This window comes from Panthera pardus, unplaced genomic scaffold, assembly GCF_024362965.1.
Source record: "Panthera pardus isolate Hobbes unplaced genomic scaffold, ASM2436296v1 HiC_scaffold_16, whole genome shotgun sequence".
Lineage (NCBI taxonomy): Eukaryota > Metazoa > Chordata > Mammalia > Carnivora > Felidae > Panthera > Panthera pardus.
In genome coordinates this window covers 4,405,389-4,422,795 of record NW_026526721.1, presented here as the reverse complement: position 1 = coordinate 4,422,795, position 17,407 = coordinate 4,405,389, and the positions used below count along the sequence as shown (strand labels likewise).

At 54.2% G+C, this 17,407-nt stretch overlaps 1 protein-coding gene across 3 annotated transcripts in view; it reads left to right on the top strand.

The window, feature by feature from the left end:
* LOC109249807 (interferon-induced GTP-binding protein Mx1) overlaps window positions 1–15,420 on the top strand; it is a 28,120-nt gene extending 12,700 nt beyond the window's left edge. For all 3 annotated transcript variants that reach the window (XM_053903054.1, XM_053903055.1, XM_053903056.1), the window contains exons 7-15: window positions 244–382; window positions 959–1,157; window positions 2,556–2,634; window positions 4,393–4,515; window positions 4,882–5,023; window positions 8,706–8,864; window positions 10,044–10,120; window positions 11,516–11,764; window positions 15,053–15,420. In XM_053903054.1, the coding sequence (XP_053759029.1) occupies window positions 244–382; window positions 959–1,157; window positions 2,556–2,634; window positions 4,393–4,515; window positions 4,882–5,023; window positions 8,706–8,864; window positions 10,044–10,120; window positions 11,516–11,764; window positions 15,053–15,283 (1,398 nt within the window). In that variant the 3' untranslated portion in view covers window positions 15,284–15,420. The remainder of the gene's footprint in view (window positions 1–243; window positions 383–958; window positions 1,158–2,555; window positions 2,635–4,392; window positions 4,516–4,881; window positions 5,024–8,705; window positions 8,865–10,043; window positions 10,121–11,515; window positions 11,765–15,052) is intronic.
* The last annotated feature ends 1,987 nt before the right edge of the window (window positions 15,421–17,407 follow it).

Here is a 17,407-nt window from a genome sequence, read left to right as displayed (position 1 = left end):
CTCTTTCCCTGTGGTTGTCCTCTGTGGAATCCTGGGAGATAGTTAATGAGCTAAGGTCTGGCGGTTTTCCCCAGACCCCAGAGCTCCATTTCTGCCACGGGAGACTTGGTTTCTTGTAACTCTGGCTTGAGAAATGCTGCAGGCTTGTTTCTTTCGGGGAGATACCCCTGGGACGTGGAGGTCCCAACGCAAGGGCAAGGTCGGGACCTGTCCCTGCCCTCATACGCCTTCATTTTCTCACAGACCAAGCAACTCATCAGGAAGTACATCGTTAAGCAGGAGACAATCAACCTGGTGGTGGTCCCTTGCAATGTGGACATCGCCACCACAGAGGCCCTGAGCATGGCTCAGGAGGTGGACCCCGATGGAGACAGGACCATAGGTAAGAAGAGGGAAGAACCTAGAAACCATAGGAGGGCTTTACTTGGCCGTGGGCTCAGCAAATGATGCCTCTGATCTCGGCCGGACCCGTGTTTCCCCAAGCGTGGGCCAAGCCCCATCTGCACCAGAAGTAACTGGAGAATGTTTAGAAATGCTAGTGGGGTGCCTGGGCGGCTCAGTCGGTTGAGCGTCCGACTTGGGCTCAGGTCACGATCTCGCGGTCCGTGGGTTCGAGCCCTGCGTCGGGCTCTGGGCTGACAGCCCAGTGTGCCTCACTGGGGAGGTGGAGAGTCATCGCAATAGAGCATGAACTCTTCGACTGGGTAGAAGGGAAATTAAATGGCCGTCACAGGCTGCTGTCTCTCTGGCATGAGGGCCAAGCCCTGGGTGAAGCAAGCCCCCCACAGCTGCCTGGAGGGGCATGCCATCTTCCTGGGGCCTGAGCTGTAGTTCTGTCACTGGCCAGGGGCTCCGCCTCAAACCGTGGACTTGGGGGTTGGGGGTGCCGTCGTGTCCCCACGAGCAAGGCTGAGAGGAAACTGTGAGTGTTCTCTGATGGAAAGGCTCCGGCTTGCAGGCATCTTGACAAAGCCTGACCTGGTGGACAGAGGCACCGAGGACAAGGTGGTCGACGTGGCACAAAACCTCGTGTGTCACCTGAAGAAGGGCTACATGGTCGTCAAGTGCCGGGGCCAGCAGGACATCCAGGACCAGCTGAGCCTGGCCGAGGCTCTGGAGAAAGAGAGAGTCTTCTTTGAGGACCACCCACATTTCAGGTACCCGGGCCGTGTTTCCGCAAAGGGCAAACCAAAACGTAGGCCCTCCATTTCTCCTGGGGAACATGGCTGCCGCCCAAAAGCAGACGTTCGCAGTGGGTGTGTGAGTGTGTCTATACCTTGACAATGCCCGTGGGATTTGCCCAGGAGAACAAAAGAGGAACTGACAAAGTACAGCAGGAAATAGACGTCCACGGCCAGATGGGGAGGGAACTGGCTACGATAATTGAAAATAAATTAAATAGAAACACAAATACCGGAAGAAAACATAAATACCTCAGAATAGAAAAATAATTAGAAAGCTCAGAAATTGACCCAGAGACATACATTTCCTATATGATAAATGTGGCCTTTCCGATCGCGGGCCACATCAGTTTATCAGTCAGGGGCACTGGGGGAAATTGTAAATTTTATGTTATGTACCTTTTACCACAATTTTTAAAAATTGACAGATGTGGAGACCAGAGCCTAGCTGTGAGTGTACTTTCACAAACAGGCATGCCCTTTATCCTAAAAAGTTCTTTAAACTATAAAGAATCTATAATAACTCGGCGAACGCAGATTTGGATACAGCGAGGATAGGCCTTCCTTCCTCCAAGCAGCCCATGGTTTAGGTTCTTGTCTTGGGGAAGGGTGTGTCCCATAGTTCAATGTCATCCATACACCTACGTAGGTACGTGTCGGGGTATTTTTGTGAAATCCTATGCCGACATGCATTACGTAGACTTATGTGCATATTACCTACGTGAAGAAGGGTGTGTGTGTTATGAAAACATATCCACAGGTGACCAAGCGTATCTTTATAAAGACCAGTTCTGTAGTCAGATGTCATGAGACATATTTAAAAAAATGTTTTTAAATGTTTATTTATTTTTGAGAGAGAGAGAGACACAGTGTGAGCAGGGGAGGGGCAGAGAGAGAGGGGGACACAGAATCCGAAGGAGCTGTCAGCACAGAGCCCGACGCGGGGCTCGAACCCACGAACCGTGAGATCATGACCTGAGCCGAAGTGGGACGCTTGACCCGCTGAGCCACCCAGGTGTTCCAAATCTCATGAGCCATATTTAATGTCTCAGCTGGAAGGGATCCCTCTATACCATTTCTTAAAGAAAGCTTTTTATTTTAGTCCCGGTCAGCTGACATACAGTGTTATATGAGCTTGAGGTGTACAATTCTCTCCAACTCTATGCCATTTTTGAAGTGTCCGAAATAATGAAGACCCTGCCCTCGTTCCGCGCAGGGCAATTCTGCACATCTGTTGGGTACCCGCGGCAGGGCGCTCCATCCGCCTGGGAATAACTCGATTTGCCTTGCCTTTCCCTGCAGCAGAAAGCCGGCTTGCGTTTTCTGGCCACACCAGCATGGTTGTGCATGTTGTGTTCTCTTCTCCGTCCGCAGGGTTCTTCTGGAGGAAGGAAGGGCCACCGTGCCCTGTCTGGCGGACAGACTGACCACTGAACTCATCATGCACATCTGCGTAAGCACATGTAGAGGCGTCCGTTCTCTGACTCGAGTCCCACAAACCCAGAGCCAACCCGCGCGGGCTCGCTCACCGTCCGCACGCACACACATCTCCCCGGGGATCTCGTTAAGCTGCAGGCTCAGGTTCGGCGGGTCTGGAGCACAGCTTGGGATCCTCGAGCAAGCTCCCGGACGGTGTGTGACTGCGGCACCACATGTTGGGCGGGACCTGATAGACTACATCCACTTGGCCTAAAATCTCATGCGCCCTGCACGAACCTGTTCCTTCCTCGTTGCCAGCCGCTATGGCAATGGCTTGACAACGGTCATGGTCATAGATTTCATATTTTAAATCTCTCCGTGGTTCTTTTTCAAGTTTGTCTGGACAGTATCCCTTTCTCTTTCACCTGTGCGGTCCCTTAAAAAGGTTTCCTTTGCCCATATTTCTGTTGTACGCAGCGCTCGAGGATTCGAGTGTCAGGTGCACTGGGTCCTGGTAGCCATCACCCACAATGACCTGGACTAGGGTTTCGACCCTGGGCCTATCCCTTCTAGAACTTGATCTCTGGGTATTCATGGAAGCCCAGGTTCAGAATCGGTTTCTCCAGGGAGGTGCAGCCTCCGGCCTGAATCATTTTAGATTCTCAGCTCGAGGCCTGGGGGACCCCTCAGGGAGTATGAGTTTGGGCAGCAGACCTGTTTGAGGGCTGGTTTGTGGTTACAGATTTTCAGCAGAGATTTTATGTCCTTCCGCTCAGCACCGAGTTCAGTCCCCAGGAATGGGGACAGAGGGCACGGTTGTTCCTAGCTCTTTGGGGTCCCAGCTTTGTAGAGTAAGAAGACGTTGGCTCGTTAGAGTCCCCGCCTCGAGCAAGCCCACTGGGATTTATTCGTTGCCCCAGCACCAAGTGAGGCTCTGAAATGTCACCTCAATTTTTCTTTCCTACAAATGCCCTGCGAGGCCAAATCTGGCTGTACTCCCGCTCTCCCCATCCGCCCCTGGGCACCCGTGTCACCTGTCTGTGCCTCTGAGTACCTGCCAGCTCATGGATACACTTCAAGGAATGCTTTTTTTTTTTTTAATTTTTTTTAACGTTTATTTATTTTTGAGACAGAGAGAGACAGAGCATGAACAGGGGAGGGGCAGAGAGAGAGGGAGACACAGAATCCGAAGCGGGCTCCAGGCTCTGAGCCATCAGCACAGAGCCCGACGCGGGGCTCGAACCCACGGACCGCGAGATCGTGACCTGAGCCGAAGTCGGCCGCTTAACCGACTGAGCCACCCAGGCGCCCCTCAAGGGATGCTTTTGATGTGCCAGCCAGCATTTTTTGATGTTTGTGGTGGAAGAGGGCGCTAGCATGCACCGTCCACCGTGTCGTCAGAGACAGAAGTCCCTGAAAACTTTAAATCTGTTAACAAAAGTTGTTGAATCTCAAATTGTCCCAACTGCTGCTTTTTCAGAGCCCACAAGACAGGTGGCCCTTTCTAATGTCCCTGCAGATCGTGGAAGGAGCTCTTCCTGGCGTTGCTTGGACAGGATGCAGGAACCGTGCAGAGTAGCCACCTTGGCGTGTCCCTGAGACTGTCCCCCCTCCCCCCAGGAGTGGGAATGTGGGGAGGCCTGGGTGGAGTCAGTGCCCGCTAATGTGCCTCCCTCTCCACCTTCGCTCTAGAGCAAGCCAGGAGGTCAGGTGTACCGTACAGGTGGCCTGGGGGCTCCAGCTCCTTCCCTGTCCGTATTTATGTCTTTGCATTCTTTTCTGTTTTCCTCAGAAATCTCTGCCCCTGTTAGAGAATCAAATAAAGGAGAATCATGAGAAAATAACAGAGGAATTACAAAAGTATGGCTCAGATGTACCAGAAGACGAACACGAAAAAATGTTTTTTCTGATAGATGTGAGTATTGCCCGTAGCATCGAGTCGGAGATTCACACATCATTGTCCAGAAAGGGATCGTGTGCCTCATGCACTTTTCTCTCACTCCCCAAAAGCTGACCCAGGCTCACTGTGCCCATTTAACACCAAAGAGGGGCCAGGGCGGAGGGACAATGGGCAGTGACAGATGGTCACATTTGCCGTATGGATTGCTTATCACGCATGCTCACTCGAGACCCCGAGGGCGGTTGGGGGTGTGGGAGAGTCTGGTACCCCTGTCACGTGGTGAGGAGTCACTTGCCCACCCTCAGCCTACACACGGCCTCCAGACCACCCCACTTGTATCTGGAACATCTCCGCTTATACGTATGTTCTCCTTCTTAACAGAAAATCAATGCGTTTAATCATGACATCACCTCTTTAATACAAGGGGAGGAGTCTGTGGGGGAGGGTGAGAGTCGGCTGTTCACCAAAATCAGACATGAATTCCACAAGTGGAGCATCGTGATTGAAAAGAAGTTCCAGAAAGGTGAGTGCCAGGCACCGCCGTAGGCCTGGCGAGGTGGGTCAAGGCGGGCGGTGCGGATGGCGAGGAGGGCCAGAGGAGGGGTGGGGGGGGGGGGCGCCTTTGCTCCGCCCCACGGCACTGAACTCAGGCCAGCCAGCGCCTGCTGCAGACTTCGGAGGACACCTAGAGAGAACACGCAGAGGAATCTGCCCAAGTCCGCCAGGGCTTCGACCAGAATCAGCCCTCCCGCAAGAGTAGCGGGTCAACATGGCGCCCGCCACTGCCTCATGCTCTTCGTGGTCAGCTGGCCGTGGCCTTGAAGCCCGTGTGTATCTCAGTGGATTTTGTAGCTGCAGCAGCGACGCAGGGGAAACGAAACATAGCCTGGGCACCATCGCTACACCACCAAATTCTCAAGAGTCCGAAAAAGGTAGAGAGTATGACCTGAAGTTAATTTTTTTAATATTTCAAGATGCTTGAGGTCAATCATATACTGGCCAGTGATAAAGCGGCAGCAGCGGAGGGGAATTTTAAGTGACTTTGCTTCTACTCGGGCAGCTTGGTGGCGGGTTCCATAATGTACCTTGAGCTGACTGGAGGTTCCGCCTGGCCGCTGTCCTTGGCTTTGAGTAATGAACGTGAGAGGATACATCATGCCATTGTTGACATAATTCGACGGCCACGCCTTTCAGTCGTCTGTTCGTTGGCAGAGGGCATGGAGGGCAGGACGAGATAAATGACAGCGTTCCCTGGTAGAAGACTGGGGCAGTCACTTGCCACTTGCCACTTGCCATCGCTGCACCACTCCCAAGCTGCTGACCGTGCTGCGGGAAGACAACAGTCCTTCGCCTCCAGCAACCCCCCTCGTGCATGGCTCAGCAAGCTTATTACGGCATGCGGCCCATGAGAAAACAGCTCTCATTTTAAGATGCTAAGTTCCTTCCAACAAGTTATCAGTTGCATGCCACTGGGTTCCCGCACGCAAGAAAATGCATTTGGACCCCTAACTCGCCCCCTGTACAGAGATAAACTCAAAATGATCAGAAACCAACCTGTGAGCACTGAAACTATAAAACTCTTAGAAGAAAACCTGGATTCTAACCTTCGTGGCCTTGGATGAAGAGGCGGTGTTTGCACAGGACACGACATCACAGGCGACAAGAGAAGTAACAGACAAGGGGGACTTCATCAGAATAAACAACGTGTGTGGGTCAAAGGGCGCCACCCCCCCCCCCCCGCACAGAACCGGAGAAAAGACTTGCAAATCACACATCTGACAAGGGTCCAGTGCCCAGAATATACAAAGAACTCTTACAGATCAACAACAAAAAGCCAAATAATCCAAGTTAAAGTGGACAAAGGATGAGAAGAGACATTTCTCCAAAGAGAAGACACACAAATGGCTTCTGGGCTCACGAGTAGGCGCTCAGCGTCATTAGCCGTCAGAGAAATGCAAAGCAAAGCCACGGGAGACCCCATCTCACACGCACTAGGGTGGCTGGTATGTTAACGTACCCGTGTATTGGTCTGCTAGGGCCGTCCCAATAGAGCACAACAGACTGTGTGTCTTAAATGACAGAAACTTACTTTCTTACAATTCTGGAGGCTGGAAATCCAAGATCAAGGTGCCAGCATGTTTCGATTCTCCGGAGCCCTCTCTCCTTGGCACGTAGACATCACCTTCTCCGTGTGTCCTCCATGGTCTTTCCTGCGTGGCTCTGTGTCCTGCTTTCTTCCTATAAGGACACCAGTCAGATTGGAGTTCAGTCCACCCCAATGACCTCATTTCAGTGCGATCGTCTCTTCAGAGGTCCCGTCTCCGGACACAGTCACATTTCCTAGGTGCTAGGGGTTAGGACTTTAACATACCAATTTTGGAGAGATACAATTCAGCCTGTGACAGCGGATGATAGAAAATGTTCAGCCATGGAAAAGCATGAAGGACAAAACGTGCTGCAACATGGACGAACCTTGAAGACACTGTGCTGAGTGAAGGAAGCGAGACACAGAAAGCCACATGTGTTTTGGTTCCATTGATATGAAATGTCCGGGACAGGCGTGTCCCTAGAAATAGAGAGTAGAGGAGTGGTTTCCGGGGGCTGGGCGGGGGGAGGGAAATGAAGAGGGAGTCCTGATAGGGAGTGGGGTTCCTTGGGGCGATAGAAGTGTTTGAGAATAAGCTACTGGGGACAGTTGCACAATTTTGTTAATGTACTAACAAATCACTGAGCTCTACACTTGACTAGGTTGGATTTAATGTTTTATTTTTGAGAGAGAGCAGGGGAGGGGCAGAGTCTGAAGTAGGCTCCAGGCTCTGAGCTGTCATTACAGAGCCCGATGCGGGGCTCGAACCCACGAACCGTGCGATCATGACCTGAGCCGAAGTCAGGTGCTTAACCGACTGAGCCACCCAGGTGCCCTGACTAGGTTGAATTAAAAAAAATTTTTTTTTAAGTATATATATCTATTTTGAGAGAGAGAGCATGCGTGAGCAAGGGAGGGGCAGAGAGACAGGGAGAGAGAGAATCCTAAGCAGTCTCCATGCTGTCAGCACAGAGCCCAACGTGGGACTCGATCTCATGAACCGTGAGATCCTGACCTGAGCCTAAACCAAGAGTCGGATGCCCAACCAACTGAGCCACCCGGGTGCCCCCCGAGGGTGAATTTTATAGCATGTGAATTTTATCTCAGTTTGTACAAAATTCCTACGAGAAAATATCTCCCAACCAAAAGAGGATACCTAGACCATGATTCCTGGTTAGTTCTTTTCTTTTTTTTTTTTAATTTTTAAAAAATATTTATTTTTGAGAGAGAGAAAGAGAGAGACAGAGTGCAAGCGGGGGAGGGGCAGAGAGAGGGGGAGACACAGAATCCAAAGCAGGTTCCAGGCTCTCAGCTGTCAGCACAGAGCCCAACGCGGGGTTCGAACTCATGAACCGTGAGATCATGACCTAAGGCAAAGTTGGATGCTTAACTGACAGAGCCATCCAGGTGCCCCTCCTGGTTAGTTCTTAGGGCCTTCCTGAATTTCCACCCCCCAGTGTCCTCCACAGTCCAGTTTGTTGAGAAGAAAAAGAATTCCAAAAGTATAAAGAAACAACAAAGTGTTTTATATAGCGAACACTGATACCAGATCCCGTGAATGTGGTCTTATGGGCTTGGCTAGTCCGCTATCCCAAGCTGATTACAAACACTTTGTACTCATGCTCTGTGATGTGTCGCTGATTCTGGATGGCATTCGTGGTCATTTTTATTTTTTATATGATACAGTTTTCTTGCCGTCTGCGTTATACCCTGGCTCTGTACTTGCCATCTTGACACGACTAAGGAAAATGATCTTGAGATCTGTTTTTTTATTGCTATCCCTGAATTATTTTCCATCGATAAATCCGATTTGAATTTTTTTTTTTTTCCATGCGGCTCTGTGTTTTCACAGAGTCCAGAATGGTATTGTGTTTCGAAAAACCTGTGGGGCGCCTTGGTGGCTCAGTCGGTGAAGCGTCCGACTTCGGCTCAGGTCGCGATCTCGTGGTATGTGGGTTCGAGCCCCATGTCAGGCTCTGTGCTGAGAGTGCGGAGCCTGCTTGGGATTCTCTCTGCCCCCGACTCATGCTTTTTCTCTATCTCAAAATAAATTAGGAAATGAAAAAGAAAAGCCCACAGGGTTATTTTTGTAAAATAATTCAGCACCGTTCTTTTCCAGGGTACAAAGCGATATATAAAGAAATTGAGAAATTTGAAAATCGGTATCGTGGCAGAGAGCTGCCGGGATTTGTCAATTACAAGACGTTTGAGATTATTATCAAACAGCAAATCAGAGAGCTGGAGGAGCCGGCTGTCGACATGCTACGCACGGTAACTGGTGAGTTCTTGATTTGGCTTTTCGGCGTTTTATTTCCAGGCCCGGGAAAGGCTTGGATCAAAACCAATGAGAGCTCTCCTCCCCGGGGTGTTTTCCAGTATCCAAGAACCCAGTCAATTCTCTGATTCTCCGGGGCACCAACTGGGTGTTCGACATTTGGACTCAGTTCCGACACTAACCGGGTTAGCGCCGACCGGACGGTGTAAGGGCTCACCCCAGGGGACTGCCCCCACGTCAGGCTGTGCTCCTGCCGGACAGGCTCTCGGGGGTTCCCACAGCCCCCTCCTCACGAGGTTCTATAAGTTGCCAGAACAGCTCACAGAACTCAGGAACACACTCGACTTACCTCTACTCGTTTATTTTAAAGGATGTACTTCCCTTTTCCAGGTTATTATAAAGGGTGTGAAGGGAAGTATAGAGGATGAGGCCTGGGGGGGTCCTGGGGCACGTGCTTCTGTCTCGTGGAGTCGGGGGCGGGAGGCACCACCCTCTGGGCACGTGGGTGTGTTCACCAGCCTGGGAGCTCTCTGATCCCTGTCGTTTAGGGGATTTTAATGAGGTGGAATCAATGATCACAAAGACATAATCAGTTATTAACTCAATCTTCTCTCCTCAGAGGCGGCAAGGTGGGATGGGGGTGGGGGGTGGGAGTGGGGCTGAAAGTTCCAGGCTTCTAATCCGGGCTCGATCTTTCTGGTGACCAGCCCTCACCCTGAAGCAGTCTGGGGCCCACCAAGAGTCACCTTCTTAGAACAAGAGATGCTCCTGTCACCCGGGAGTTTCTAAGGGATTTAGGAGCTGGGTGTCAGGAACCAGGGGCACCCACAAAATACACCTTTCTCATCGTCCACACCTCTGGTCGGCTCTGCAGCTGAGATGATTATTCCACAGTCTCAAAATACTCTATTTATTTGAATCCCTTTTTTTTCCCCCTAACGTGTATTCATTTTGAGGGAGAGACAGACAGAGTGCAAGCAGGGGAGGGGCGGAGAGAGAGGGAGACCCAGAAACCAAAGCAGGCGCCAGGCTCCGAGCCAGCAGCCCAGAGCCCGACGCGGGGCTCGAACTCACGGACCGCGAGATCATGACGTGAGCCGAAGTGGGACGCTCCACCGACGGAGGCACCCAGGCGCCCCAGCCATCTATGATTTTGAACGAATCTTGTTTTCCTTTCTTCAGATATGGTCCAGCTTGCCTTTGCAAATATTTCGAAAGGAAACTTTGATGAATTTTTCAACCTCTACAGAACAACCAAGGTAACACTGACCACATGCGATTTAACCAAAAAAAAAAAAAAAAAAAGTCAGCCTGATGCTAGAAAATAGATTTCTTGGATGAAGACCATCCCAACTTTGTTGCTTTCGCGGAGAAGCAGAGAATCAGGCTCAGTGGCGAACTTTATTAGTGGCATCACCAGTGATCCAGGGGAAGAAGCAGTAAGCAGTAAGCGAGGCGGACTCTGGAAATAAATATTTAAAATCACAAAAGAGAGCCAGAGTTCGTGGAGAATGGCCTCGCCTGAGGGAAACGGCCCCAACCCTGCAACTCACTGAGGAAGCCACATATACACCCGGCATTTTCCGAGAGTGAGGAGTCAGGAGGAAGCGAGGCCCCCCACGTCATGCAGCTGAGACCCGAAGCGTCTACCCTCAGGAGCAGGGGCTCCCCCGGCGTGGTCAGCTCAGGCCGCTGTAGCGGAGCACCGCTGGGCCGCTCACCCGAAATCCCAGATCAATGTGGCGTATCTGGAATCTGCCGAGGGCCCAATTCCTGGCTTGCATGATCGCTGCCAGGACCATCGTATCCTCCCAAGCCAGGGAGAGAGAGAGCCAGAGGGAGGGAGGGAGAGAGCACTCTGGTGTCCCTTCTCATAAGGACACTGGCATCATCCGTAAGGACTTCACTCTCATGGGCTGGATCTCCCAACCCCCAACCCCAATGCCATCACTTTGGGGATTAAGCTTTCAACTTAATGGATTTGGGGAGACACACACTCTCGGTCCCTGGCACCCAGCACCGCTGGGAACACTGGCTTGGCCTGTCGCAGACTGGGATCTTGGGGCCTGCGACTTAAGCTGCCCGGGCCTCTGGCTCCTTATCCACGACATACGACTAAGAATACCTTGTTTGGAAGGTGTCATGAACACAGAAGAAAATGTCTGGGGTGCACCTGGCCTTATGCATCATAGTCGGTGGCTCCCAGTGGGCTCTGGGAAGGGCAGATATTTTCTGTGCGAGAGATCTATTCCCAGACCTTCTGGAAGCCAGTTTCTGTAAATTGCAGGAACATGAACCCTACGGAATTGAATGGATTTCAATTTGGCCCCCGTTTTACCCCCGTGGTCTCTGTGATGGGCATATATACTCCTGATGAGACGGGAAAGCCCCCAAAAGAGAAATGAGGCCCGCGAGCAGAGCCCGTGCAGGTCCCCAGGCTCAGGGCAGGGGGTTCAGGGTCTGGGCGCGCTGCCCGCCCCCTCACACCCCGCCGGGGAGGGAGCGCCCCGTCCTAGATAAGCCAGCGTGGGGTGCGCAAGGCCGTGGCGCGTTCCAGTAGGAGCCGGTTGGCTGCGGGCTTCAGGGAGGACCCCCTTCCTCGACCCGGCGATTTGTTTCTGAGCGAACTTCGTTCCGCTTCTCTTTTGCCCTAGTCCAAAATCGAAGACATTAAGTTTGAACTGGAAAACGAAGCGGAGAAGTCGATCCGACTTCACTTCCAAATGGAGCAGATTGTCTACTGTCAGGACCAGATCTACCAGCGGGCGCTGCAGAGGGTCAGGGAGAGGGTTTCGGAGGATGAGAAGAGGAATAAAAAAATAAACAGTCCGATCTCTGAAGAAGTTTCTTCAGGGAACGTCTCCTTGTGTGAAATCTTGGAGCACCTGCTGGCCTACCGCCAGGTAAGTCCGCAGGCGCCTCGGAAAGGAGGCTTTCGTTCCCTTTCCTTTTCTTGTGGATGCCTCTCTCTAAGTCTCCGGGTCTCTGTGTGGTGACCGTCAGCCAGCCCTGTGTGCCCGGCCTCCGTGAGCCTCCATGGAAGCATCGAGCCTCGGGCGGATGAGCCGAGCCTAAGGCTCGGAGTCACTCACGTCTGGTTTTGACGGGCTGTGTGGCCCTGGCCAAGTTACTTGACCTCTCTGAGCCTCAGCTTTCTTCTCTGTAGAGCGGTACCTCCTCACCGGGTTCTCGTGAATACTCTGGCAGCTGAGCGTGGGTGGAGCCCTTGGCTCGGGGTTGGGACGCGATGGCAGGAGCCCCTCGCAGAGACACACGCTTTTGTGGCTACTGTACATTTCCAAGCATGTGAAAAAGCAGTCTAATTCACGCTGGGGAAGGATGCACAGCTCTGCTAGAGCCGTTGAGACAGGTCAAAACCTGGACAGATAAAGCCAATAGTCATCTTTTGGCTTATCAGATATCTCCACCAGGTCACTGTTTGGATGCTTTATGGCAGTGTTTCTTTTTTTTTTTTTTTCTTTTTAGATTTAAATCCAAGTTAACAGAGCGTGTAACAATGATCTCAGGAGTAGAATGTAATGATTCACCACTTACGTGTAACACCCAGAGCTCGTCCCAGCAAGTGTCCTCCTTGATGCCCCTTTGCCCATTTAGCCCATCCCCCTACCCAACACCCCTCCAGCAACCTTCTGTTGGTTCTCTGTATTTAAGAGCCTCTTAGGGTTTGTCTCCGTCTCTGTTTTGATCTTATTTTTGCTTCCCTTCCCTTATGTTCATCTGCTTTGTATCTTAAGTTCCACAGACGAGCAAAGTCATATGATGCTTTCCTCTGACTCCTTTTGCTTAGCATAACACACTCTAGTTCCATCCACGTAGTTGCAAATGGCAAGATTTCATTCCTTTTGATCTCCAAGTAATACTCCACTGTAAATATACCACATCTTCTTTACCCATTCGTCCATCGATCGATGGACATTTGGGCTCTTTCCAACCTTTGGCTATTGTCGATAGCACTGCTATAAACATGGGGGCGCATGTGTCCCTTCGAAACGGCACACCTGTATCGCTTGGATAAATGCCTAGTCGTGCAATTGCTGGGTCGTAGGGTAGATCTATTTTTAGTGTTTTGAGGAACCTCCGTACTGTTTCCCAGAGTGGCTGCACCAGTTTGCATTCCCACCAGCGGTACAAGAGGGTTCCTCTTTCTCCGCGTCCTCACCAGCATCTGTCGTAAGGCAGTGTTTCTAGAACCCGACCATGCGCACAGATCTCCTGGGATCTGGTTGCAGGTTAGATGTGGATTGCAGGTGTGAGGTGGGGCCAAGGTTTCGCATTTCTAACAGGCTCCGTGGACAGAGACCTTCTTGGAACGGCAAGCCTCTAAACCAAGGCCCAGTAGAAACCCTTTCTCTTTCTGTTGGTTTACTTTTCATATGTCAGCATCAACAAGATTACATTCACATACCTTGTTTTGCATTAGCGGATTTTTATACAAGGTTTAAATGTCTAGCGCAGCCAGAACTGTTCCCGTAATGCCCACTTCTCTTCCTCTTTTTCTTTTCCGCATTGTGTTGAGACACGTATCACATAAAATGTACTGTCTTAACCATCCTTAAGTGCCCAGCTTGGTGGCACAAAGCCTGTCCACACTGTTGGGCAGCCGTCCCCACCTCCGTCTCCGGGATTCTTCACCTTCCCAAACTGAGACACTGCCCCCCATGAGACGCACCTCTCCAGCCCTTCCCCCGGCCCCGGCGCCCCATTCTACCTTCTGATCCTGTGGACTTTCTGATTCCCGGGAGCTCGCCTAAGTAGACTCATGCAATCTCTGTCCTTTCGCGTCCGTGTGACTTCGTTTAGCGTCAGGTCCTCAAGGTTCACCTTTGCCGTAACGTGCGTCAGACTGCCCTTCCTCTTAAAAGTAGCATCATACTCCTTTGTATGGAGAGACCGCATTTTGCGTGTTCATTCACCTGTCTGTGTGCATCTGGGCTGCTGGCACCCTTTGGGCCACCCTGGATGACGCCGCTGTGAACACGGCCACGTGTCTGTCTGTGCCCCTGCTTCTTTGTTAGGCAGAATTATCCTGCCTCTTCTTCCGTTGGTTTCGCTAGGAGTTTTAGAATCAGCCTATTCTGTCTGTGATGAAAAAAGAGCTGTGGGCATTCTTGTCGCAATCCTATTCAATTATCAGTCTGCACCGGGAGAGTTGACATCTTTATGACATGACATTTTTCTTTCTGTGTATTTATTTTGAAAGAGACAGAGAGAGAGAAAGAGAGAGAGAATTCCAAGCAAGCTCTGTGCTGTCAGCACAGAGTCAGATGCGGGGCTCAAGCCCACAAACTGAGATCGTGACCTGAGCCGAAATCAAGAGCTGGGTGCCCAACCAACTGAGCCACCTAGGCACTCCTCTTTTTTTTTTTTTCTTTAACATTTATTCATTTTTGAGAGAGAGAGAGAGAGAGAGAGAGAGAGAGAGAGAGACAGAGCATGGGAGGGGCACAGAGAGAGAGGGAGACCCAGAATCCCAAGCAGCTCCAGGTTGTGAGCTGTCGGCACAGAGCCCGACGCGGGGCTCGAACTCACGAACCACGACCTGAGCTGAAGTCGGATGCTTAACCGACTGAGCCGCCCAGGTGCCCCAACACACCCCGCAGCTTTTTAAACTTTTTATCCTTCAGTCCGTTTAATCTTTTCAGCCGTCTCACGAGGCCGGGCGCTAATGTTACCACTGTTTTATGGGCAGTGGTATTGCTGAGGCACCGGACGAATCGGCTTCCCGAGAGATCAGTCTTATCTCAGGAAAGAGCTCTTTACGAACAGGCAGGGCGTGGGGAGGGTGAAGGGGGCTTGAAACTAGCTCCGGGCTCGCAGAGACCGCAGAGGGCTCCCTCCGCCCTGTGGCTTTGGGCGGCCCGGCCTCTTTTCCTGCTGAATATGTAGCGTTGATTTAAAAAAAAAAAAAAATTGCAACATCTTTTCAGCAAAGTTTAACTAATTCGAAAACGGGGTTTTTGTACTCAGTCCACGTACCTTTATTAAGCCCATTCGAGGAAAGTGGCCCCGGCAGGGAGGCGGGGTCAGGCTGCCCTCTGGCCCAGAGGCCGCTGCTGGGCTCGAGACCCAGACACCCAGGCGGGCACCCGCACCTGCCAGGCCCGGCCCCTCCTGACGCCGGCGTGCTGACGTCAGCCCCTCACCCTCCGTGAACTCTTCTTCCCTGCCAGGAGGCCGCCAACCGTATCGCCAGCCACATCCCCCTGATCATCCAGTACTTCATCCTGCAAGTGTACGGCCAGCGGCTGCAGAAGAGTATGCTGCAGCTGCTGCAGGACAAGGAGACCTACAGCTGGCTCCTGAAGGAGCGCAGCGACACCAGCGACAAGAGGAAGTTCCTGAAGGAGCGGCTCGCGCGGCTGGCCCAGGCTCGGCGCCGCCTGGCCAAGTTCCCCGGTTAAGTCCAGCTGCCTGTCCCGCCCGCATCTCCAGGACCCGCCTCCAGCCCCGCCCCCAGCCCCCGGACGCTTGGGGGAGCCCCGCCCTCAGCTCCGCCCCCAGCCCCGCCCTCAGCCCCCGGACGCTTGGGGGGAGCCCCGCCCTCAGCCCCGGACACGTGGGAGGACCCGCTCTCAGCCCCGCCCTCAGCCCCCAGACGCGTGGGGGAGCCCCGCCCCCAGCCCCGGACGCGTGGGAGGACCCGCTCTCAGCCCCGCCCTCAGCCCCCAGACGCGTGGGGGGGAGCCCCGCCCTCAGCCCCGCCCTCAGCCCCCAGACGCGTGGGGGGCGTAGCCCCGCCCCAGCCCCGGACGCGTGGGAAGACCCGCTCTCAGCCCCGCCCCCAGCCCCCGGACGCGTGGGGGAGCCCCGCCCTCAGCCCCGCCCCAGCCCCGGACGCGTTGGGGAGGGGGAAACCCGCCCTCAGCCCCGCCCCAGCCCCTGACACGTGGGAAGACCCGCTCTCAGCCCCGCCCCCAGCCCCGCCCTCAGCCCCCAGACGCTTGGGGGGAGCCCCGCCCTCAGCCCCGGACACGTGGGAGGACCCGCTCTCAGCCCCGTCCCCAGCCCCGCCCCCAGCCCCCGGACGCGTGGGAGGGGGGGAGCCCCGCCCTCAGCCCCGGACACGTGGGAGGACCCGCTCTCAGCCCCGCCCCCAGCCCCGCCCTCAGCCCCCAGACGCTTGGGGGGAGCCCTGCCCTCAGCCCCGGACACGTGGGAGGACCCGCTCTCAGCCCCGCCCTCAGCCCCCAGACGTGTGGGGGGGGGGGAGCCCCGCCCTCAGCCCCCGGACACGTGGGAGGACCCGCTCTCAGCCCCGCCCCCAGCCCCCGGTCGCGTGGGGGAGCCCCGCCCCCAGCCCCGGACGTGTGGGAGGACCCGCTCTCAGCCCCGCCCCCAGCCCCGGGCGCGTGGAGGGACCCGCCCTCAGCTCCGCCCTCTCCCCGCTGGCCCATTTCACAGGCGCGAGGAGTTACTAGCCAGTCTTTCCTGGGACCGTCTGTGGTCTGTGCTTGTCCCTCGAGGGCAGGGACCTGGCGAGAAGACTTAGGTCAGGATTAAGACGAACGAGAGTTAGACTGGGTGGACGCCGCCGCCTCCCTGGTTAGGAGAAACCAGTCTCCACCTGGGGACTGTCCCTCCGGACCCCTCTCCCTCTCCCGCCGGAGACCAGCGCATGGGGAGCACCCTGGAAGGCCTAGTTCCTGCTCTGCGCCGCTTTCTACCACGCGCCTGATGTTTCTGGAGCCTTGGTGCTGTGTGCGTGTGCCTAGAGGCTGCATTTCGCTGATGTGTAATAAACCCGTTTCCACCGACGCCGCTGCGACCCCGTAGTTTCAGGGGCCGTCCGAGAATCTGTACACGACAGAGGCTGCCGGGAGCATGAAGGGCGTTCGGCGGGGTCCCCCCGGCGCCCACTGTGGCGCGGCGCCTTACCCCTCTTGTCAGCCCCACACCTGAGGGGTGGCTCACGGCCGCTCAGGCTCGCAGGGCGCAGTTTCACTGGGGCCGAAAGGAAACGCTCCGGCAATACGCACGGGCTTTTGGAAGAGCGAAGGCCGGCGCGTGGTGCGGGCGCTCCGAGTCCAGCACGAGGCGTGTGCCCCTGGCGCAGGGGGGATGCGGGCGGCTTCTCACGGGGGTGCCGGGAGCCACCGCAGCAATCCCCGGCTGGAGCCGGCCCCCTCGCAGGCCTGGCCGGAGTGACTTCTCCCGCCGCCCACAGGAAGATTCTGCCGGGACCAGGGACGGCCAGAGGCGCCGGAGTCGCAAAGGGGTCTTCTTTGCTGCGGTTCCAATTTGGCAGGGGACTGAAGGGGGGATGGGGGAAGAAGGCTGACTATGTGCTCCAAAGAAGGGACCTCCCCGGGCTGCCCACCTGCCGCGGACTCACGAGGTGCTGGCGGTCACTTTCACTTTGGCCCCAGAGAGCAGGTGTCTAGGGCTCCCCCAGGCTTGTCCTAGGCCGCCACCAACAAGGGGGAAGTGTACGGTCCCTTCTCCCGTGTGTTCAGGACCCAGGGAGAGAGAGCCCTGGAGTCCACTTTGGGTCACTTCTTTGCTCCGAGGGCAGCCAGCCTCAGACA